A 24,543-nucleotide genomic window follows, 5' to 3' on the forward strand; every position below is an offset into this window, starting at 1 on the left:
TAATTATAGCCAAGTCACTGCCCCTGCTCCAATCCACCTTAAGTGGGCTGACCCAGATTATAGCTTCTCCCTCCCCTAAATGCACAGAACAAGGAATCACAGAGTCAGCAATGTAGTTTTATTTAAGGCAGAGGTGGGGAAAGGCTATGCCCCTCCACTCCCCTCCTCCTACCCCTCAGTTCTATTCCAAGTCAGACAGTGGAACCTGCTGAAAAGGCTGAAGAGGAGCTGACCAGGAGGGTGGCAGGGTTATGAACCCTTACCTCAGATCAACTTCCCTCCAGCTGTACCCACATCCCCTGAGGATTTAGGGGCCTCTAAATCTCACCTAAGGGAAACACAGCTTTGCTGGTTCTCAGATGGGAGAGCTGGGGGAAGGTACCCAGCATTCACCTCCATGAAGACCGTGGAGATCTCTAGAAGAGACCTGCCCTCCCAAGGTTTGGGGAGGGCAGCCCCTCATGAGGGTTAGGAGAGGAATGACAAGTATGAGGAATAGAAGGCCTCTTGAGCGAAGTTCCAGAAGGCCTGGCTGTGCCCTCACACAGGGTATGGGTTGTCTAGGACTGCCACTCCTGCTGCCACACCACCATCTGCATGCACGATGGCTTTGGTTCGAAGCAGATGTCCCACGTGCTTGTTCATCACCAGTGTCTTTCCCTGCCTATAGAAATGAGGGCAGAAGACACACAACTCCGTCACCTGGACTCAGCCCCCAAATCCAGGACTTTCCCTGGTCCCAGCTGAGCAATGGGTGACTGACTACACCTAGAATGTGCTAGGATTTTAGAATCAGATTTGGGTTTGCATCCTAGCTTGGAAATTACTAACTTTGTGTCTTTGAGCAAGTCACTCAGCCTTTCTAAATATCAATTTCCTCAACTTAAAATAGGGATAATAAGGGCCGGCCCCGTGGCTGAGTGGTTAAGTTCGCACGCTCTGTTTTGGTGGCCAAGGGTTTCACTAGTTTGGATCCTGGGCGTGGACCTAGCACCGCTCATCAGGCCATGCTGAAGTGGCGTCTCACATAGCACAGCCAGAAGGACCTACGACTAGAATATACAACTATGTACTGGGGGGCTTTTGGGAGAAGAAGAAGAAAAAAAGGAAGATTGGCAATAGATGTTAGCTCAGGTGCCAATCTTTGAAAAAAAAAAAGAAGAAAATAGGGATAATACCTCTCACTTTACAAGATGGTCACAAGGATTAAATAAAGCAGGAAAAGCACTTAGCATGATGCCAGGCTCACATTTCATGTTCTGTAGCTGTAAATTTCCTTCTTTACATCTTTCTCAAGATGGCTGTGGTATGGGGGGGTGGGAGTTGGGGAGGAAGCGGCAGGGAGAGATGCTGCAAGTGGTTAGAGGGGAAGACTAGAGAGAGAGCAGGCTCTGGTGGGGAGCACGGTAGGATCTGGTATTCCTACCTTGCCCTGACTTTGGAGTGAGTCTTTTGCAGAGAGTGGTATGAGGGACCAGGAACTGTTCCTTACAAATTCCCAAGTCTTCCTCTCTTCCTGATACTTTAGTGCTCAAACCCAAACCCAGGAGCCACTCAGCTTTTCTTTTCTTTTTTTTTTGGTTTAAAGATTTTATTTTTTTTTTCCTTTTTCTCTCAAAGCTCCCTGGTACATAGTGGTGTAGTGTTTAGTTGTGGGTCCTTCTAGTTGTGGCATGTGGGACGCCACCTCAGCATGGCTTGATGAGCTGTGCCATGTCCGCGCCCAGGATTCGAACTGGTGAAACCCTGGGCCACCAAAGCAGAGCGTGTGAACTTAACCACTCAGCCATGGGGCTGGCCCCCGACTCAGCTTTTCAAAGCCACTGAGTATCCTCTAGTTGGCCCATCCCACCTTTCCTCAGAATCCCTGGTGGCCTGGGAGCTGGACCCAAACTCTCTTCTTCCCTGGGGTCTCCTTCTAGTCCAGGATTATTTTCTCATCCATCTTGATATTACTTGGAATTTCCTTTATAGTTGCAAAGCACTTCTCATCTGGGCTTCATTCGATAGCCCTGTGAGGTGGGCAGGTCTTGGGTCTTTGCCCTCATTTACGAGATAAGGAAACAGGTAACAGCTAGGGATTGGCAGACCTGAGAATGAAGCCCAGGACTCCTGCTCCCTGTCCAGTGCTCCCTCTGGGCTCACTTGGCTGGCCCTCTGGCAAGGAGGAGCCCCTCCTGACTGGCTCACCTGACATAGACCCCGAAGATGCCCAGCTCTGAGATGCACTGGTCCACTCGGGTAGGGCTGCCAGGACGTAGCAAGCAATTCCCAAAAGGCTCAGGTTCGATCTTCTCCATGAGGATGTAGGAGGCCCTCTCCTCGCTGTCCTTCAGCTGCTCCAGGGCCTGCACCATCTCCTCCCCATATAGGTTGTTACCTGCAATTCCACTGGCCAGTCACTCTGGACCCTCTACCCACCTTCTCCACCCTGTGCCCCCCTCTTCTTGGGCTAGGTGGGCAAGTCAGCAGCCTCAGTTCCTGACATCAGCTCAGTGAAGCCAGGGCAGGCCTGGCTCCAAGGAGGGAATGTCACCTTAATAGGAGAGCCCTTACTCACACAAGCGAACACACCTTCCACCATACCACCCTGCCCTGGTTCTCCTCCTGCCTGTCTATAGCTGTTCCTTCTCAGCCTCCCTGACTGGCTCCTGCCCCTCTTAAATGTTAGGATTCCCAAGGAATCAGTCCTCCACCCTTGCTTTCTTCTCCATGTGCACACTTTTTTCAGGGATATCTCTTCCAAGGCTCCATCTATATCCTGTAACTTGTTAACTCCCAACTCTTAACTCTAGCACCCTGCTCTAGACATCGCATGGATACACCATGGGCCCCCAAAACAAACTCAACATGTTCAAACAGAACTCATTACTTCTGTCTGAACTTGCCTCTCTCCTGGACCTTCCTATTCCCAATCAGGTGAAAGCCATCCCTGAGTCATATTTAACTCCTCCCTCTCCATTACCTGTCACTAACTGGGACATATCTCTTCAGTCTGTACTCCACTCTGTCATGGCCCTAGTCCAGGCCTCTGCATTGCTCTTCTGGACAACTATACCAGCCTCCTCTAGGGTATCTCTGCTACCAATGTCTCCCCTCATTCCAGGACATGCTCTATCATGGCTGAAACATGGATCCTGGATAATTGTGTGTCCCTTCCTTCCTTAACTCTCTAATGGCTTCCCACTACCTTAGGATAAAATCCAATTTCCTACATATATTCAACGTCCTTTATAATCAAGTCTTAACCATCTGTTCCAGCCCAAATCCCCGCCTCCTCCTATATTCCACACTGCACTCCAGCCTCACCAGTTACTCAGTCTCCAAACGTACCAGACTTTCATGGGTCAGTGCTTTTGCTTGAGGTTGCTCCTTCTATATGGAATGCTCTTCCCCCTTTTCCACCTGGGAAACTCTTACCTATCCCTTAAGACCAAGATCAAAAAATCATATCTTCTGGGTCTGTGAGGCAGACATGACCCCTGCCCTCAAGGAGTTCAAATGAGGCAAGAAGACATCCAACCTTCTGATATGCCCCATCCCACTTCCCCACAATCCATCCTCAGGCACCTCACACTAAATTTGTCCAAACCCTCCAGTGCTGTTTAATCAGATTTCTCTGTGTTCCACAGGTCTCCTGGGACACTGTCCAAGGTGAGGGCCTGTGTCAGTTCTCCTTGTATTCCCCCAGAGCCTGGGACTGCCCATAGTAAGTGCTGGTTAGCACTAGTGACAGCCTGCTAGCACCCTTTCACTGAATAGCCCTGCAAAGGGGGAAACCACCTACCTCCACCCTCTCTCTGGGGCTTTAGCACAAACCGGCTGGGAGCAGCAAGGGCCTTAGCGATGGCCTGATCCCCTTCTTCACCCTGGCAGGAGGCAAGAAAGCAGTCACCAGCAGTTTTAGTCCAAAGAGGCAGGAGCTGAGGTCCTGCTGGGTGTGCAGAGCACCACCAGAGGAAGAGCAGGATGAGGAAGAGCTGTAAGCCCTCTTAGCCTAGATGCTACTATCTGGATGTGAACCCCAAATAACCCCTGCAGCAGCAAGTACAATGAGAACAAGCTTTCTCTGGCAACAGTTCAGGGTTCTACAGCAGGAGGCCTGGAAAACAGGTACAGACATTCCTGTTCTTGCTGTCTGCCTCAGCCCCTTCCCCTGGTTACCATCCTCATCTCTACGTTTGCTGAGATTCAAGCTCCCCTCCCCATGGCATTCTCACAGAACATCAGTGACCCAAGTCCAGCCTAGAGCCAGCTCCAGCCTCCTCAATACACTGGGCTGTGGGTCCCTACCACCTGGGAGGGCTGTGGTAAGAGAAATAGGCTGCCCACACACCATATCCAGTGAGTAGAGGCCAGCAAAGGTGGCACGGAGGCGGGCCACAGCCTGAGGCTGGCCAGGAAGCAACACCTCCAGCATGCCCACTCTGCTCAGCTCCTGCTGCACCTTCTTAGTCCCAGCCAGCTGAGTGGCAATGTCTGGGCACTTGACAGCACATGACCTCTCCAGCAGCAGGCGTGCTTCCCAGTTCTGCAGAGAGAAGAAAACAAAAGGAATTCTTCTTTATTTCACTTCAGCTGAACTTTACTGAGCATTCATCAGGTGCCAGGTATCCTGCTTTCTATCCTCACATTCATTATCTCCCAGGGTCACTGCAACATCCTTGTGAGGCAGGTGTGGCCTCTCTCAATCTACAGGATTCTTGCCCTCAGGGAGCTCACCGTCTAGCACAATGATACATGACTGTAAGTGAAAGGGAAAATGACAAAAGGTGTAAGGGTGTAGAAAAATTGACGAGGAGGTTAGAAATGGGTGGGGCACTTGTTTGTGAGCTCAGCTTCCTACTGTACTCCAAATAAAATCCAAACTCCTTACCACAGCCTGCAAGACCCTGCAGGATTACCTCCTGTCTCCTTTTCAACGTCATTCCATGCCATCCCTCCATCTCACTCCCATATTCTAGCCACACAGGCCTGTCAGTCCTCAAACACACAAACATCATCCCACCTCAGGGAATGATGCTCTCCTTCTGCCTAGAATTCTTTTCCTTTTGGCTTTCCCAATGGATGGTTGGATCCTTTTCATTCTTAAGTCTTGGCTCAAAGTCATCTTCTCAAACCACCCTATTTAATGTGGGTTTCCCCATAATTCTCTATTTTTTCACTCTGTTGTTTCATTCAAAGCATTTCTCCCAACTAGGGAAAAAAACATTTTTTTCTATTTCTGTGTACTTTCTGATGCCCATCTCCCTTACCAAACTGTGAGCTCCATGAGGAATGGACCCTTGTCTGTCTCGTTTCCTGTTGTATCTCCAGTGTCCAACACAGTGCCTGGAGCTTTGTATGTGCTTAATAAATATTATTGTTGTTTAATGAGGTGAAATCTGAGTGGACAGGTAGAACCTGACAGGTGAGACTCAACAGGGAAGAGGTACTCTGGTTAACAGAATAATATGAGCAAAGGCCTGCAGGTGGGTAAGCACAGGATGAATGTCTGGTGTGCCAGGAGTTTAAGGTGTGAGAGGCAAGGAAACAGCAGAGGGTCATGCCTTCCAGCTCTAGTCCCCATTCTCAGGCACTGGGGGGACAGTCTTGTCCTTGACTCCAGACCACATCAAACTGCCCACAGTATGATCAAGCCTATGGCCTGAGGAGCAATGCCCCCCTCCTCATCCTACCTCCGCCTCTGTCCGTGCTTTCCTTCCATTGACACAATCAGTCCACCTGCAGCACCTTTGTCTGGTCTTCACCAACAAGCCCAGCCACCTAACTACTAGGCTAGTGTCCAGGTAGAGTTATAGGTGCCCAGAATATCAGAGATAAACCCAGAGAAGTACTCCATTATGTTCGAAGTGGGGAACCAAAACTCAGAGAAGGGCAGGGGCTTGCCCAGGGTCACCTAGCAAGACACTAAGCCTCGCAGATTTAGCTCCATGTTCTAAGTCTGGTCTGAGTTTCTCAGTTCCCTAAAAATGTCCTCTTCCTTATGCACTAATTTCCTTCCTTGTTAGCTCAACCTCCTCTCTTTTTAAACTTTTCTTTGGCCCCTTTCCCCAAACCCCCTGTCCTGGAACCTGGATCCACTTTCCCAATGGACAGTTTCTCTCTTTTCCAGTCAGCAGGTTCCCACCACTGCTAACCACTTTCTAGACGAAAGGACCGTCTATAGAGCTGCCACCTCTGTGGAGCTGCATTTATAGAGCTGGGCCTTAGGGAGAATCCTATATTCAAAGAATTACAGATCTGGAAGGAGCTACCTCAATTTTCTACTGTAGGTCCCTCAGCTTACAGAAACTGAGCCCAGAAAGGACCAGGGACCTGCCCATGGTCTCACACAGGCAGAGCCAAAGGCTCATGACCCCCAGCCCACTGCTCATGGTATTTTCTAATTTCCTCCTTTACCTTCTCTCAACTGAAAGCAGGGCTTCTTAGCCTCTCCATGCTATGGATTAGGGGCAGGGTGAGAAGAATGATATACTTGCAATGCCATTGGACTGCGAGTCAGAAAGCCTTGGAACTCCCTGTGGGACCTTAGAAAAGCCCCTGCATCTCTCCAAACTTTAGTTTCTCCAGCTGTATAATGGGGATAATTATATGCCTCAAAGGGTGGTCATAAGGATTAAATGAAATAATGGAGGTGGAAAGTAATTTTGAAACTACATGGTAGGATAGCAAGATAAGGTGTGTCATTAAAATGAATGGACAGGTGATAAAAAAAAGCAGATAAAAGAAAGGTAAGAGTTGGCAGGAAAGAAATGGTCAGTGGCACGATGGAACTGGTTTGCATGAGCTGACTGTAACCATCTCTTCCCAACTCTGTGTTCAGAGATGTTAACTAGGTAGCTTGAAACTGGCCATGATGGGAATAGTTACACCATAGAAAGTAGCAAATGCTACAAACTGAGGCTTCCCCTGACTCAAGAAAGATGATTTTTAAGCATTTAACAACATATCTCCAGAAAGTGTGAATGGCTAAAGCACCGTGGATTCCTGAGGATTCAGATTCTAGAAGACAGTGTGTTTGTAGAGAGTGAAAGGTAGCAAAAAGTCTGTGGGAGGATAGGCGGTTCCAGCAGCAAGTTCCCTGAGGAAGAACTGAAGCCAGGGCTCAGGGAAAAACCCAGGTTGTTTTGACGCCCCAGCTGGGTCTCTGAGGAATGATGGTGGGTCCCAGGAGGCAAAGAATGGTCTAACAAAAAATACCAACCTGTTGACTGTACTGACTCGGCATGTAGCCATCCCGGAAGTAAACAACAGCAACTTCCTGGCCATCCCTAGAGCACAGGATGGAAAAAGCTGTTGTGTTAAATTATAACTGATGTATTCAGTGGTTCACTCTATTTTAGAGTACATCAAAATGAGTTTGGCTTCTTTGAAAGTCAGTCCACAGGGGTAGCTTGGACAGGGGTTCACTGGAAGCAGTGAAAGTAGATACCCACACCACCACTGTTTCCACTAAAAACATGGAGGTGTACAGTAAAGAATGCTTTAGAATATTCTAGATCTAGGCATTCTAGGAAGGCCAGAGGTAAATAAGAAGGCAACCAGAGTCAAATTAGGTAAATTGAAAAAAAGAGTAGGCTCAAAATTACCAAGCAGCAGAATCACATTGCTGTGCTTAGCAAAATATACTTGTACTCACACTGCTTAAAGTAACTGAAAACAGGCCAAGATTTTTAAAAACAGCAGAGGTGAGGGTGGGGAGATGCAAAATTGTGAATCTAGTTAAGACACAGACTGTCTTTTTGAACTCCTTCCCCTTTTCTTTGATTTATTTCATATTGTATGCTTTATCTGGAAAGTACATTAATAACTTTGTGTTGTTACATTAAAAGCACATTTTAAAAATAGTAAGTGGTATTGTGAAATTTCATGGAGGTTCTTAATTTTAAGACTCACAAAGTTCTAAATATGTGTTGTGCAAGCAGTGCTACCCAAATATGTGGTACTAAAGTCACCAGTGGTGGCCCCTGGAGGGAAGCACAGGGCCTGGCTTGGAACACAAATCCAGGCTCCTTGAGGTCTTGCCTGAGCTCAGAGAGCAGCTCCCATATCAATCACAGAATGAGCCGGCTACTCCTCTTCCTCTCTGACTGCCCAGCCTCTCTGACTCGACCAGACACCGAGAGGGGCAAAAAAACATTTGGGAGCCCGGGGACATATGAAAACCAAAGTTGTTTTAAGAAGGCCCTTATCCAGAATGTCAGTAGCTCTGATACAACCCTTTGGAAGCAGAACTTGGCTAGCCTTCTTCAGAATTTCCTGGGATGATGGGATATTTCAGAGTTCACCCCTAAAATTCAGAGAGAAGGAAGCCCTCATCATATCTCCCAGAAGAAAGGATCGTTTGGGAGGATGTTTCTTAAACCAGCGCTCTATTGGATCCTTGAGGAATGCTCCCTGAACACTTACATAAACAGCCTTCGGTCTTGGTCCAGAGATCCCTTTTCAAAGACATCTTCAAACCTTCGCCGGATTACATGGATATTCCTTGGAAAGATAGGCAAGGGTCAGAGGGAGTGGATAGTCTGTTCTGAGTGGCTCTCCCCAATCCTGGGGCTACATCTGGAGGTCTCCCCTTCTTTACTTACCTGGCCAGTAGCTCATTCTCTATGGCACGCTGGTCGAATATGTTCCTTTCCTTCTCTTGCGCAATCAGTAGCACCAGAGCACTGGGGAAAGAGCACAAGTGGCCCAAGCTGGCTACAAAGCTTGTCCTCCCTCTGACTCACCCACTTCAGGAATGAGAATGAGAACACATCTTCCCTGAAAGAGCAGATTGTTCTCTCAGCTCAGGTCTGCCCCAGGCATAGACACCTGAGGCTACAACATGTTATTTCCCGAAAATAGGAAAATTGAAAAAAATGAAAATGTCTCTGCCTCTTCTCCAGTAGGTAGACAAAATATTATAATTTTCTGTGCAAATTAAAATTTAGATTTAAAACCATCTCAAAAAGCTAAGAGGACTTTTTCTTAGAACTTAACATAATGATTCTAAAATCTTTCTGGAAGAATAAGCAGGTAAGAATACTTAAAAATATTTTGTAAAAGAACAATGCTGGGAGTTAGGGGCTGATGACCCTATTACTCGATTGTAAAGCATATAATAAAAGAATGTGTGGTTCTTGCATGAAACATTAGAATAGCTCATTAGAACTCCTACAGAAACTCTACAGAGCCAACTATAAATAAGGCATTATCTCTTGGGGCCTCCCAACATTTCTGTGATGTACCCAGGGTCACATTTGGTCCTACAGTACTAATGGGATCACTGTGGCTTACTTGGTCTCTTCCTCTCTGCTTATCCACATGTTTCTTAAAGAAGCAGGAGCTCAAGAACTCCAGGAAAAGCTAATGTCAGAGAACTGTTTGGCTACCAATGAAGCTATCTTCAGTTGTCAAAGACAGGTCCAGTCCCCCACCACACTCTCTTAGAGCCAACGCTCAGCAGTACTAAACTCCGTTTTTGCTGTAGCTGTACTGCTCAGTGCCAGTGGCTTCTTGCTGAGACTCCTAGATGGCCAGACTTTGGCTTAGAATTCTAAGTGTGGATTCCTGACCTCCTATACTTTGCCTCTTGTCTGTTTGTCTCTGCTTCTCCCTACCTCAGCTGAATCTCTTGGACTACACTGTGCCTGACTCCTTTCCCCTTAGCCGAAATACAGATTCTAGCATGCCCTCTCTCCTGGCCTGCTTGAAATCTTTTGAGGTCAGACATGACATTAAGCTGACTCTTGACTTGAGTTGGGAATCTGAGAGCCAAGCTAGAAATGGTGCTCTCACAAGCCATCTTGCCAGGAGAGAGTCCCGGGGGCCAGTGGTCTTGCTCTTCACTTTATAGCCTCATCTGCTCTGCTCGTGGGCGGGAAGGTGGCACCTGGCCCAGGCTGGCCTTCCTCCAAGAAACTGTGGAGGAGGGTGGCTGTCGGCTGTAGGTTGAAGTGGAGCAGCATGCCCTGGTTAAGTAAGTCAGCCTGCCTCCTGCCAAATCATCGGAGCTAGACTTGGAAAAGGGATTCTACCTCCTCCTGTCTGTACTTCTGGGCAGTCTGTCGGGAGCAGGACTAGCAACGTTCTCAGCTAAGAAAGGTAAAGTGGCAATAGCATGCTGGCTAGGAGAGGACTCCTGAGTCCCACTCTCAGCTCTGCCAGTGACTTGTGGTATGTCCTTGGGCAAGTCAGGGCCTTTCCTCGGGCCTCGATTTTCCCATCTATAAAATAAGGGTGTTAAATAGATCATAGTTCCCAACCTTTTATACCAAGAATCCCCTTTTCTTATCCCTACTCATTCCAACCACAGACACTATATTTTGAGAGTCTGAATAAATGTCTTAATTGAAATGATAATTCATTTTCCAGGCTTCCTTTAAAAAATGCTTAAGAAGTATGAGCTAATTTCTGAAAATTCATCTGCTCTACAAATTGTTCTGCCTTCGTTTTTCAATATATGGGACCATTCAATCTATGAGACCTTAGTTTTTCTATGGGATCATTCCTCGTGGAAGCAGAAGAGTGTAGTAAAGAGAACACAGGCTTTAGAGGCAGAGAGACATGAATTCTAAACTTACCAGCTGTGTGACTTTGGGCAAGTTATTCAACTTCTCTGAGCTCTCAGTTTGCTCTTGTGTAAAATAAAACTAGTGCTCCTTAAATAGTAGCCATTATTGTTATAATTATTCAAAATAACACATAATGATCCTCATCAAGTTTTTTAAAGCATTTTTCAAACCCAGGATTTCATTTAATTCTCATTACCACTCTTTTAGGTATTATTACTCTCACTTTACAAATGAGGAAACTAACATTCAGAGAAAAGAACACACTTAATGAAGGTCATGTGCTGGGTCAGTAGAAGTACCTGTTTGATTCTCAGAATGAAGGAAGCCAGTACTGGCTCAGGTGTCCCACAGCTCTTACCCACCAGCACCTAATTCTGGGCACATGAGTCTTTTCTTTCCATGTTATTCACAGCCTGGCAGGAGAAACCCTCTGCAGTGTTTGTCCACCAGCAGTTCCCCAGCTGACCCATCTCCTGGTTTTACTCTCTTAAAATACGACCCATCTGAGTTCTACTTGACAAAATGTTGGTCTGATGACTTCTAAATGCTCAGAGTCTGAGGTTTCTTGAGTCTTGGTGAGGCTTAGCAAGCCCAGAGAGGCTCTCTGGGAGGCAATAAAGTAATTAAGAATGCAGGTTCTGGAGGAAGGTGGACTCTGGGCTCTCTCACCAACTCACCACTTGACCTCGAACAATTCACTTCACTTCTCTAAACCTCAGTTTCCTCATCTGTAAAATGGGGGATATGAATAGTATCTATCTTGGAGTGGTCGATATAAGGATGCAATGAGATCTTGTATGAAAAGCGCTTAGCACAAAGTGTGGCACTAGTAAGAGCTCATTAAGGGCGATGTTAACATTGCAATGACTTGGTACAGTGGCCCCTCACTTATCCAGGAGTCACTTACCTAGCATCATCACACATCTGGAAGATGGCTGAGAAATAGGAAGGAAGCAAAAAAATGCCTCTAAGCAGTTAAAACAGACACTACAAAATCCCTAAATCAAAGCTTATGCATTTACTCATCAGAGGCCCTCACACTCATTAGACCCAATCAAAACAACCCAGGTCATTTGCTTTCCCAAACCACAGCAAATCAGAAAGGAGGTATAGGGATGGGAGTGGAGCATTCCAATTCAAGGACACTGACAGCAGTAAGAAGAGTGAGCTGATAGAAAAACTATGAAGAAAAATAATGAGAGCTTAAAGCCTAACAGTTGGGCCCATTAGTGCAGGAAAATAGCCTCACGTGCCTCTCTCTAGGTAACACCTCTTCATTACATCAAATGCAATCACTGACATTCATAATGATGACCTCTAGCCAACAAGAAAAGATTATAGTCAGTATCTCTTATTTAAGAAGGAAGCCCAAAATGCCATTAAAATAATTTTGACACTTCAAAGTGTAAGCTTCTTTTCCTAAAAAAATTCACTCATTCCCCAATATGTCAGGCAAAGAAGTTGCTGCACCCACAAATGCTGAATCCAAAGCAGGATTCTGCTGACACTTTTTCTCTCTCTTACTTGGCTGAGCCGTAGAGCTCCCAGGCTTTTGCGATCCCCAGGGCCAGTCCCTCGCTGGGATTATTGGAGAGGATCTTGGCAGCTTCTTTGGTTTTACTCAGGACATTGAGAACATGTCTGTTGGAAGAGAGATGTCTGTTCATAACTGGATGGACCTGGAAGACTCCTCTGCCTGTGACTCACAGACATAGGAACATCACTTTGAGAATCAGCTGACCACTAAAAAGCATCTTACCATCACGTTCCTATAGGATCCACCACAGCCTGGAATATGCTCGGCTGCCCTAACTCTGGCCCCTGGTGTACATGCCCTGAGGAGCCTTGAGACCCTTTGCTTCCACTCCACACCAGCCTCCCAATGAGCTGGAACCCCTTTCCCTGAGCCCGAGGTGCTGTCTGGAATCCTGCTGCAGACCATCTGGAATCAGAGCAACCCGGAGCATCACTGCTAGCTAGAAGTGCATGCTACTAGGGTCCAGCCCTCAGATAGGAAGCCCTTGAATTCTTCTCTACCTTGGATTCTGACCTCCTTTCAGGCCTTCAAACACGTAAGCTTTTTTTCACCCGAGGACCCTCGCAGATACTGTTCCCTCTGCTGGAATACTAACTTGTACAATGAGGTGGCAGGACTAGATGAACTGTGAGGTTCCTTTTCTCTCTGACATACCAAGAACTAATTACAAGTGGAAACTGTGCTATGGTGGGGAAACACATGACCCAGGGCCCAGGAAGGCATGGGTAGAGTTGGAGATCCCTGCCCTGCCCTGTGATTGTAGGCTCATCAGGCTGTCATCCCACCAGTATGCCCAGGGCTGCTCAGGGGACCCACCGGTGCACAGCTGGGGTCCGGGAGGCCAGGCCGCCAAAGCTGGCAGAGATGGTGTTGATTTCAATCTGTTTCAGGGCTGGGGAGCCATCTGTGTTGTGCTGGAACATGTAGTCTGAGCGATTCAGGCCCAGGAACACAGTCTGTGGGGAAAACTGAAAGCTGAGGACATTTGCCCAGGGGCTGACTCTGAGCGCCTATCTGGAGCATCTAGGTACCGTGAACTCTATGGAGAGAGTAGAGGCACCAGCTAACGCTCTCAGACCCAGTGAATCATTCTTTTGGTCATCTCAGGATTGGCCACTGATATACAAACCCAGTGGGGACCAATCAGAGGCAGATTCCCATGAGCCCAGGGCCTGGGCCAAATTCTTCTGGCAAAAAAACCCAAAAAACGAAAAAAGAGATGGGAGGGGCAGGTTCCAGCCTGGGGTGGAATAGGAAATGGTTACCTGGGCAATGCCCTCTTTTAGGACTTGCTTGTGGATGTCAAAGAGACGAGCAGTATAGTCATCCCTTTTGATGGTGCTGGAGGAGGAAACAGAACATTTTCCAGGCTACAGGGAACCTCGAAAGCAAAGGCGTCTCACCCCTGTCCATTGACTCCTGAATTCTTTCTGGGTCTACTGGCCAAAACTTGAACACCCACACCAACCTGTTAGAGGACAGTGGTTTACAACTCAGCTCTAGAGCCAGATGACCTGGGTTCAAATCCCAATTCTACTACTCCCTACTAGGCAACCTCAGAGAATCATTTCACCTCTCTGTGTCTCAGTTTGCTCATCTGTAAAATGAAGAAGAAAATAATTATATTTATATCACAGAGTTGTAGTGAAGAGTAAATGAGATATTGCACGCACAGAACTGAACATAGTGTCTGGTCCTAAGAAGCACTCCAAAATGGCATGTGATATAACCATTTTATGCTTGAACAGCTCTGATGGTTGGGAAGCTTTCTGGTGGCCCTGACATTAACTCTCTGTAGCTTCCCTTACACTCAGGGACCTCCTAGGACAAGTCCTCTCTGCCTCTTCCACACCAGCCTCAGAGACTAGAAGACAGCAGTTATGCCCTGTGCCCCGAAAGATTTTTCTGACTCAAACCAAATATCCTATTATTTTCTTCAACCAGTCCCCATACGATGTGATTTCCTCAGGGAAGCTTCCCTCTCTGGGTCAGGTCTCCCTGTTATGTGGTGTCACAGCACTGCTTGCAGAAGCAATTTTCCATTTTATTTGCCTGATGACTAGTGTCGTCTCTCCTATTTGACAATAAACCACAGGAGGGTGAGAATCGTGTCTGTGCTAGGTCATCATCATGACCCAGTGTGCTGCTGTGACATGTGGCATGAAGTAGGGGCCCATCCAGTATGATTATCTGGAGCCTCAGGAAGAGGCACCCACAGGTAACTAATGCCACACTTGTTGTCTCTCAAGATTCAGGGGGGTCTCTGCATGCCTGCTCAAGCCTGACCTGCAGGCTCCCTTTGTTAACAGGGACCCCAGTGAGCCCACATAGCTCAGGCCTGCCATAAAGTTCCTCTGCTCTCCTGCCAGCTCTCTCCTGAGGCCTTTCCCAGCCCTTGGTGAGGAGGAGAGTCCCCAGCTGGGCTTCAGCCTTCAGGAAAGTTGAGACACATTTTCCCTTTTCTAAAGAGGTGCTCAAGGGGCCCACCCAGTGGCGTAGCACTTAAGTTTGCGTGCTCTGCTTTGGCAGCCCAGGTTTGGCTGGTTTGGATCCCAGGTGCGGACCTATGCACCGCCCATCAAGCCATGCTGTGGCAGACATCCCACATATAAAGTAGAGGAAGATGGGCATGGATGTTAGCTCAGGGCTAATCTTCCTCAAGAAAAACAAATAAATAAATAGAGAGGTGCTCCCATTCAACTCCAGACGCTAGGCTGCTATTCTAGCATACGTGATCCTGGGAGTCTTCTTCCTTACAAGCTAGAGTTTGCGTGTATTTCAGATGAGAGGGGAACAAGGAAGGCAGGGGTTGCAGAGAGGGGCTGCAGGGAAGGTCTCCCACATAATTGCATCTTTAGGGTAAGGGTCATAAATCAGGATGCTCATATTTCCCACAATCCAGAATTACAGGTACAAAAGCTATGCCCATCCCAAGAAATATCTAGGGAAAGGTAGTGGTATGGTTTATATATTCATGACTTACTGGGTTTTTAGCTCCAAGTCAATGGTTTGCAAACTGCTTACCATTACCCTTCTCATTCACCCTCACACCAATCTGCACATTTTATAAAGATTTTGTCTCTAACAAAATAAATGTTTTTTCTTGAAAAATTAATCAGGCATGCAATTATATACATGTCTAGTCTCTCTTGATATATATGTACACACACATATACACAAATATATATATCTCTATATATTTAATTCTAAAGTAAAGAAATTTCCCTTGCCCTAGGGCCTGAAGAGAAAAAAAGATCAAGGGAAAAGAGACAGAGAAGGGTGGATGGAGTGAGCCATTTCAGGGGTTCTGTATCTTCGTCCCCTTGTACAGTGGGGCCAGCTATACTCATCCCACCCAGAGATGAGAGGCCTGACTGACAAGAAAGGGTCAAGGAGAAGAAGTAGAAAACCTGACTTTAAACCCAATAACCTCCCCTGCCCTCTGTTTTCTCTGAAACTAGGCAGACCTTCCCTAATTCCAAACGGAAATTTCAGTCTTCAAAGCAGGGGGTCTCGGATCAGAGAATCACAGAAAATGTCACTGTTAGAAGGGACCTTAGATTTAGGCCAACCTCCCCATTTTACAGATGATGAAATTGAGGCCCGGAGAAATAAAGGGACTTCCTTGAGGCCATATAAATAAGTGGTAGAGCCAGGATTAGAAACCTGCTCCCCTGACTTCTACTCCTTTTTATTTCTCCTGTGATACCTGTCCCCGACCTCACCAAGTCAGCTGCCAGAGCAACACCTCATAGCTCCCCAGTCTTTCAGTCCCTCGGTTCTAGCAGCTCCCAGCCCCCCATTGCCCCACTGCCCAGTACCTGGAGAGAGTTTGCTCCAGAAAGGCAGCATTCTGGCTGACAGCATCCACCAGCAAGTTGAAGTCCATCTGCACAGCATAGGCCTGCTCCAGCAGGGCACTGGGGACCAGTGAAGGGAAGAGCGTGAAGGGGGCATAGCTCACCACCTGATTAGGGAGAGAGAGTGGGCAGGGGTAAAACACCTATGAATGGGTTGTCTTCCTGCAAATGTAACCCCATGGAGAGTGTGGCCTACATTTATTGGGGACTGCAAACTGCAGAATAGGGACTACCTCTGGGAAAGGAGGGAGGAGAACAGGATGAGGAAGAGGTACAAAGAGAACTTCTGGACTCTGTAATGTTGTATCCTCTACATAAAAAAAAATGGCAGAAGCAAAACAGCCAAAACAAAGACAAACACAAAAAATTATTGAGCAGTTACTGTGTGCAAGGCACCGTTTTAAATACTTACATGGATCCATCATTTAACCCTATGAGGAAGATACTATTATTATCTATACTTAATATATCGATAAGGGAACTGAGTCTCAGAGCAGTTAAGCAACATGTCTAAAGTTATATAAAGCTGTTAAGTGGCACTGGGATTTGAATCAGGATGGTTACTAAACCACACACACACATACACACAGACACTCTGCTCCTAGCCAGTTGATATCCAAGCCCAGGGCCCTCCCTATGACAGAAACTCACACCCTTGTCCCTTGCCTTCTGATTGGGAGAGAGGGAGAGTCCTGCTGGTAGGGCTGCAGCAGAAGTGAACTCTGGCCCCCAGAGTAGAAGCCGGGAGTGGTCTCCCCGCAGTGTTGGAGATGGTGACTCAGGTTGCCAAGCTTTGAGTTCAGCTGCATTCTGAGTTCTGTGGCCTTTGGCAGAGCCAGGAAACCCAAATACCATCTAGGACACTGTTTTTAGAAGAGGATAATGCATTCTGAGATTCCCAACAACAAAAGAAATAGAACTTGGGTAAGTGATTATAAGATGATCTTGTGACTTGTATTATGGAGCATTCCTGACTTTAACCTCTCAGTTAATATCAGTTTGTCATTACGGTAGTACGAGTTTATGGTGTTCAAACTTGGCATTTATATATTTATTTTAGGAATATTATTATTTTGAATAGATAATACAAACACATGATACAAAATTCAAGAGACAGAAGGCTACATAGTGAAAAGTATGTCTCACTCCCACCCTGGTCCCAATGACCCAGTTCTCTTTCCCAGAGGCAAATGGTATACTAACGTCTCACATATCCTTCTAGACTAATCTAATGTATATGTATACATACATATTTTCTCTTTTTTTACACACCTAGAAGCATACGATACATACTTTTATGTATTAATATTTCAGAGACACTTATAAACAGGTATATACATTATCTATATAAAAATTTATAAATATTTTAGAGATTTCCATATATGTTCAAATAGAGCACTCTCATTATTTTTAATGGCTGTATAGTATTCCACTCTTTGGATACACCATAATTTATTGAATCTAGCCTTCTATTATGAACATTTAGGTGGTTTTTTCCCCCCCATTATAAGCACTGCTTCAATGAATATTCTAGAACATACATTCTAGGTATTGCGAGTGAGAAGGTCTATACATTGTAAATTTTTAAAAGCAGCAATGTCAGGTAATTAGGGTAAATCTAATTAGAATTTTGGTAGATAATTCCCAAATTGACATCCTCAGCATCTATTTTAAGACAAAACTGAGGAAGGATATTTGTAAGAGTAAGGTTTTTTCAGCTTGAAGTCTTTATGAATTAGAGTGGGAATTACCGCAGATTATGTAAGGGGTGACCTAATACCCTGAGTGCATGTGTGATGACTACAGGGTCATTTCCTCGGCTTTAAAACTCAGAACTCTGCTCTTCCAACAAGACCCATTTGGCCTGAAAAACTCCCAAAGAGTTTTCTGATAAGGCTTCACTCTGCCTCTGTCCCCACGACTCCTTATGCCCACTTGACTTCGGGATCAACAGTATACAGCTGTTCTCTGCTGTCCATAGGCTGAAGGCTGAAACACAGTCTTCCACTTGTGATAAGACACAGACAAGAGAAATATTCTTTTACTATACAAAAAACTACAGCACATGCGTAACAATAAATACTCTGCTTCCCAGTCAGGAAAACAACAGAGAATGATGGGAAGGAGCAAGAACTCCCATCTCACCTAAAGGGGGCAGCCAGAACTCCACTCTAGCCAACTGTTGCCATGCAGGAAAGTGGGCTAGGGTTGCTGCTGATCTGATTTTTCAAGACCAGCTGGGTATCAAGATTTGATTTTTTTAAAGATTTTATTTTTTCCCTTTTTATCCCCAAAGCCCCCCGGTACACAGTACATAGTTGTATATTCTTCGTTGTGGATCCTTCTAGTTGTGGCATGTGGGATACTGCCTCAACGTGGCTGGATGAGAGGTGCCATGTCCACGCCCAGGATTCGAACCCACGAAACACTGGGCCACCTGCAGCAGAGCGCGCAAACTTAACCACTCGGCCACCGGGCCAGCCCCCAGATTATTTTTTAATTTCATGATTAAAAAAAAAAGTTGGCTCTGATTTTTTAAAGACACTTTGGTGAAAAAACTTAACAACGCTTGTCTCTGAGGGAAACCATGGCGCAAGGAGACTTATTCTAAAGTGAATACCCTTTTGAATTCTGACACCTGTTCATGTATTAAAAAAAATAAATTAACTCCCTAAACGCTGCAGGAGCCAACTATTCAGTCACACATGGCTGGTGTGTAGCCCTGATCTATAGAATAAAGTTCACATTCTTCTTTCACGCGTATGCAAAGTCTCTTGGCTGTCTGGTTTGGGCCTGCCTTCTTTCCCACTGTATCCATTTATACGCCCCGCATTCAGCTGCATTCTCTTGAAAATTCTTCTCCTTTTCCTGCTTTGGGGTCTCTGCTATACTTTTCCTTTCCCCTCTTTGTCTTCTAAGGTCTAGTTCAACGATCTAGTACCACTAATGAATTGCTCTTTCTTTCAGGTGTCCTATACAGTATCCTGGGAGAGGCAGTCAAGCATGGAATTCCAGAGCATGAACTCAGGAGGCAAACTCCTTGGGTCTGAATGCTGCCTCTGTCGATTATACCACCAATTAAATGACCTCAGACAAGTTACTTAACTTCCCTGGCCTTGGTTTCCTCATCTCTGAAGTGGTGAGGATTAAATGAGTTAGTAATCCCAAAGTATTTAGAAGAGTGCCTGGCACATAGCAAATGCTCAATAAATGATAACTAATGTTTTGCAGCAGGATGTCCATGTTTCCTTATAGAACTGACATTATTTAATTTTGTCTTGTGGTACATTGTCCAACTAGACCACGAGCTCCAGAGGAGACCAGGGCCTCTGGCTACCTCACCTGTGTATCCTCAGTACCTAGAATGGGCTGGCATAGAAGAGGCACCTAGTGAAGATTTGGAATGAAATCTCACACAATCTCACACACACACACACACACACACACACACACACACACACACTGCCTGTCTTTTTTTTCCGGATTGGGAATATCATTGGGGGCTGTACTTTTTCTAGGCTCCATCAGCTTCCAGAAAGTCCAAGTGTTGGACCTTCACACAATATTTGTTGATTAACAGAAGAAGTAAAATCTTGGAAGAGAACACATTTCATCCTGGGTTCAGACAAGCAGTTCAAAAAATCTAAATCTAAGGTCCACAAACCAAACAATTATACTCCCAAAGCTAGAGGCAGACCTTCCACAGCATCAACCTACTTAGGTAAGAGCCATTCTCATTCACTCGGATCTCAGGAAACATTTATTGAGTCTGGAATCTCCACCAGGGGTCTGAGCACATGGAGACAAAACAGATGTAGCTTAGTAAAAAAAGATGGTGGCAGCTCTTTAGTTACTAATATAGATAATCATAAGGTATACTGTTAAGCAAAATAAATGCAAGGCACAGAAGAGCTTGTCTAGTATGCTTCTTTGTGTAAAAAGTGGGAAAAAGGAATATATACATATTTTCTTGTTATGAATAAACTATTTGAAAGAATAAATATTTTATTTATAAAACACAGGTGACCTTAAGGGCAGGAGAACTGGGTGGCTAGGGAACGTGGAAGAGAGGGTTAAACCATTAACTCTTAGACTCCGAATTTTGAACCATGAAAATGTTTTACCTAGTCACAAGATAAAAGCTTATTTATTTATTTATTTATTATTTTGAGGAAGATTAGCCCTGAGCTAACATCTGCTGCCAATCCTCCTCTTTTTGCTGAGGAAGACTGACCCTGAGCTAACATCCGTGCCCATCTTCCTCCACTTTATATGTGGGATGCCTACCACAGCACGGCTTGCCAAGCGGTGCCATGTCCTCACCCGAGATCCGAACCAGCAAACCCCAAGCCGCAAAAGCGGAATGTGCGCACTTAACCGCTGTGCCACCAGGCCGGCCCCAACAGGTTTTTTTTTTAAGAATGAGGCTTTTAAAAGATGTGGTTTGGACTTAGCGGTTCTACTTTTATATATCAACCCTAGAGAAACACGCATACAGGTGCCCAAATAGGCATGTACATGGATGTTCCCTGGAGTGCTATTTGTAGTCATAAAACATTAGAATTCACCTAAATAGCCATCCACAGAGGAAAGTTAAACTGTGATCCATCCACACCTGGAATACTATGCATCAGAATGAAGCTGACCCTAATGGAGGAGTTGGAAAGATAGCTTGTTAAAGGAAAAACAAACAAAACCACATATATATGTATATAAAGGCACAGAGAAAGACCTGAAAGGATACACCATAAACCAATTACAGAGAAGGTAGTATAAATAGTGGGTCTTAAAAAATAACAGCTCACTGGGCAAAGTGCTTCACATGAATTATTTTCTAATTCTCTTACCAACTCAAGGAGGTAGGTCCCATTATTATCCCTTTTTTATACTTGAAGAAACTGCAGCTGAGAAAGGTTAAGTAACTTGCTTATATCACACTTCAAACCCCAGACTTAAATTTGATGACTCTAGTATGCTGCTTTTTACTTCACATACTTCTAGAAATCAATTTTAGTTATTGAAAAAAATAAAGCAAAAGAGACACGGTCTCTGATCCAAAGGAGCTGCCTCCAGCCTGGCAGAGGCCAGATAATGGGCTGTAGGATCCAAAGCAGTGTGGTCAGTGCTGTGGGGAGAGACCAGGGGCTTACGTTCGAGGAGCTGGGCTCCTGTGAGGTCCTCAGCAACACTCCCTCAGCCAGGGCCCGGTCCACAGCGTGCCGTGCCAGCTCCTCCAGCTGCTGCTCATCCTGTAAGAGGCTCCCCCAGCCAGTGGCCATCCCAACCTGCAACAGAAGGAGAAGGGAGAGCTTGGTGACAGATGGCCTAGGGCCAGCAACCAGTGAAAATGGTAGTGTGGTATAGGAGAGCAAACACTGGCTAGTAGTTCCTAACAACTTCCATGAGCACAAAACAGAAAGCCTGATAAAGCATTTCCAATACTACTCTCTCTTTTGATTCCTAGTACACCGATGGCATTATTCTCACAGTAAGGAAGCAGAGGCTCAGAGAGGTGAAATGACTGGCCGAAGGTAATGACTGGTAGAACCCGGACTTGAACCCAGGCCTCTGGACTCCCAGCCCAATGCTTTTCATTGGAGAAAGAGGCACTAACGTCATATGTGATTGGGGCAAGTTCCTTCCCCTCCCAGAGCTGCAGATAACCTCCCTGTGAAACAAGGGGAATGGGGTAGACCAGTGGTTTCCAAACCTGGCTGAATACTCTAGGGAACCTGGGAAAAAACATAGATTCCTGGGCCTTACTCAGAGATTCAAGAGATCTGAAGGGAAGGAGAAGATGAAGCCCTGTATTTTTAACAGATTTTCCTGGGATGGGAACCACTGCAATAGATTATTAATTTCTCTTCTAGTTCCAACAAACCTTGTTGGCAGATCTCAAATAAATTACGTGGCGGGGTGTGGGGTGGTGGTTAAAGAGCCCTTTGTGGAATACTATGAAATACAGATAAGGGGAACTCCTCCCTGATACTAACTGAAGCAAACTTACCAGCAGGAAATGATTACACTCCTTGTATGGACATCTATCATCACAGCACCAAAAGACAGAAAATATTTTTGAGAAATCATATTAGCAGGATAGAAAGAACTGAAGCCCAAGTGCCTAGTGGGACAGAAGTTCAACTGGCTGCCCAGAGACACACAGAGGTGAACCAACTCACAGCTTGATACTCATTCATTTTGTAGCAGCCCCAGTGGTTGAAGAACATCTGGATAAAAATCTGGAAACGTTGTTCATTAATTCTGTCCTGACTATTGTCATTTGATTTGAGGAACAGAACATGGTTGCCCAGCTCAGCGGCCCCCAGGAAGAGAGCTAGAGAACGACAAGTAACCTCTTATCACATTCAGCTCCATGACCCTCTCCCCATGACAGACCAACTATGAAAGTCTGCTAGCCTCAGCACAATGTTTTGAAAGAATGAGCATGTGATTTCAAGAGGGTCCTGACAACATCTCTGTTGGGTAAGATAGAAAAGGGCAGTCAGAGCAGAGATCAGTCAGTCAGTTCTGGGTTTGAATCCATAATAATGTAACTTCCTTTAAAAATAAGATTGGCGTGTGGATTAAATGAGAAAAATCTGTGTGCAGTTCCTTAGCAGTATTCGGAACTCTATACATGAGAGCTTTTTTGGCTGTACCCACATCACAGGTGGGAGACTTGTCAGAGGTCATACACCAGCCAGGTAGCAGAGCCAGGACTAGAACCTGTGACTCTGACATTCAAGCAATTAGCCCTCACCTCTCCACAACTCTAGGCTTCCAACATCTCTGCCTGCTGTTGTGCTTTTGTTTAGTTGGTAAACAATGATTGGCGTTTAACACCAGTCACTTGACTAGGTAATGAGGATACCAAGAAAGATAAGACATAAAATAATCGCTATGAAAAGTACTAATTGGGCCGTTTGCTTTTCTCATTCTATAGTTTCAATTCTTCTTGTAGCTTTGTTTTGCTGATGACACTCAAATCTCTACCTTTACAGAAGTGCTTTCCTGACCTTCAAATTAGAATATCCAACTTCACTGGGAATCTCCACACAACCACTATAGAATTTGCTGTTGTCTCCCCACAAATCTGCTCCTCCTCTGATGAACCCCACCCAGGCACCAAAGCCTTGTATGTACTTCTCTCCTACACCCCATTATCCTCCAATCCTGAGGATTGTTTCTAAATATATGGTACTTTGAATTCCTTGATTTCTCTCCATCTCCACTGTTAAGATCCTAGCTCCAGCTACCATCATCTCTTCCCTGGGCATTAAACAGATTCAGAGAGAGGTATATTCAGCGACCAGGATACACTAGCCTCTTTCGGGCTTCCAGGCTTTGGCACGTACTGCTTGCTGTCTCTCTTTGGAACACTCTCCGCCACCCTTGATCAGCGTGCATGACTTAGTTTCCGAAGCCGTCCCTGTTCTCCGCCCAGGGCTTATACAGCCCATTCTTTCCCCCGTACCGTAGGAACAGTGTCTATCTTGATCACTTCTCTACCTCTAGCGCCTACTACTGTATTCAACATATGTTAAATGAATGAATGATGAATGAATGACAGCCTGGGGCCAGATCACCAAAAGCCTGAAAACGCCCACAAGGAAACCAGTAGAACTTTATCCCAAGGGCGAGGCCAGTGCCTGCGTGGGGCCCGGGCCAACAACACGTTCTCCTGTCCAGGCTTGCCTCACTTCACTGGCCCGCTCGCTCCCACTCTGGACAAAGTTTGCTCCTATCGCTCCCAGTTTTTTTAAAAAACTCTAGCTCTAGTTTCACCGGGACCGCGTCCCCGACAGCAGCCCGATCTGGAGTCAGGAGATCTGGGGAATCCGGGATGGACACGCACCAGCCCAACCTCCTCAGTGGGCACCAGTTTCCCCGTCCCTGCCACGGGATTGAGCAGCAAGATCTCCCGGCCTCCGGGTTCCAATCACTGGCCAGACCCCTCCCTCACATGCTTCCTCCCAAGGAAACATGACCCTTGCCGGCCGCCGTTGCTGCGCCCCAACCTACTCGTTCGTCGTCCGGCCGCGCACCGTACTCAGGCCCCTCACGCCGTTATCCGAGGCCCAGGGGGCGGGGCCTCGGCGCAACCCAATGCGCTTGCGCGGGCCGCAACTGATCAGGTCAGGGGCGGAGACCAGTGCCTGTGGAGCTGGACGGCGGCCGGGAAGGGGCAGTCCGTGGGAGGGCTGCCTTGGCGTTAGGGTTGCATCGGCTAGACGCAGGCGGACAGGACCTTGGGAAGGAGGGGAGGAGCAGGGTGGGTCTGCTGGGAGGTACGGGTTTGCGTAGCTCGTGGGTGTCAGAGCTGGTGACGTCCAGTGTAAGATGGGAAAACTGATGCCCAGAATGTCACTCCTTCGATAGTCACTCCGATAGTCACTACTTCGGGGACACAGTTGATGGGGCCATGTGTGGTAATAGAGGCCCAGAGAGGGGCAGAGACCGGCGCAGGGTCCCATAGCACGTTCAGGGCTGAGCCGCTGTTGGAACCCAGGCTTCTGTTTTCTACCCTGCCGGGCCCCAGAAAAGGCCGCCTGATTTCTCTAGCCCCGGAACAGCGGCAGGAAAAGCC

General features: G+C 46.3%; 1 protein-coding gene across 2 annotated transcripts; it reads right to left on the reverse strand.

Moving 5' to 3' along the window:
* Positions 1-96: 96 nt before the first annotated feature.
* Positions 97-24,057, reverse strand: GSS (glutathione synthetase). 2 transcript variants are annotated; one of them, XM_046679017.1, is made up of 13 exons: positions 23,979-24,057; positions 21,107-21,241; positions 15,918-16,063; positions 13,362-13,437; positions 12,913-13,052; positions 12,084-12,200; positions 8,592-8,672; positions 8,413-8,490; positions 7,208-7,274; positions 4,337-4,531; positions 3,788-3,869; positions 2,191-2,380; positions 97-664 (listed from the first exon to the last, which is right to left on the reverse strand). In XM_046679017.1, the coding sequence occupies exons 2-13, from the start codon at positions 21,233-21,235 to the stop codon at positions 541-543; spliced, it is 1,425 nt and encodes a 474-aa protein (XP_046534973.1). In that variant the 5' UTR covers positions 21,236-21,241; positions 23,979-24,057; the 3' UTR covers positions 97-540. The 2 variants fall into 2 exon arrangements, with proteins under 2 accessions (XP_046534973.1, XP_046534972.1); XM_046679016.1 differs by lacking the exon at positions 23,979-24,057 and adding an exon at positions 23,812-23,943.
* Positions 24,058-24,543: the final 486 nt, after the last annotated feature.

This window comes from Equus quagga, chromosome 12, assembly GCF_021613505.1.
Source record: "Equus quagga isolate Etosha38 chromosome 12, UCLA_HA_Equagga_1.0, whole genome shotgun sequence".
NCBI lineage: Eukaryota > Metazoa > Chordata > Mammalia > Perissodactyla > Equidae > Equus > Equus quagga.

Bases quoted from the DNA above. Each gene is read 5' to 3' on its own strand.
- GSS (XM_046679017.1), bottom strand. From the start codon at position 21,235: ATGGCCACTGGCTGGGGGAGCCTCTTACAGGATGAGCAGCAGCTGGAG. The intron at 3,870-4,336 runs GTGTGTGGGCAG...GCCTCCTGCCAG, and splicing joins GCCTCTACTCACTGGATATG to GGTGAAGAAGGGGATCAGGC. The intron at 2,381-3,787 runs GTAGGTGGTTTC...GTGGAATTGCAG, and splicing joins GCCCCAGAGAGAGGGTGGAG to GTAACAACCTATATGGGGAG.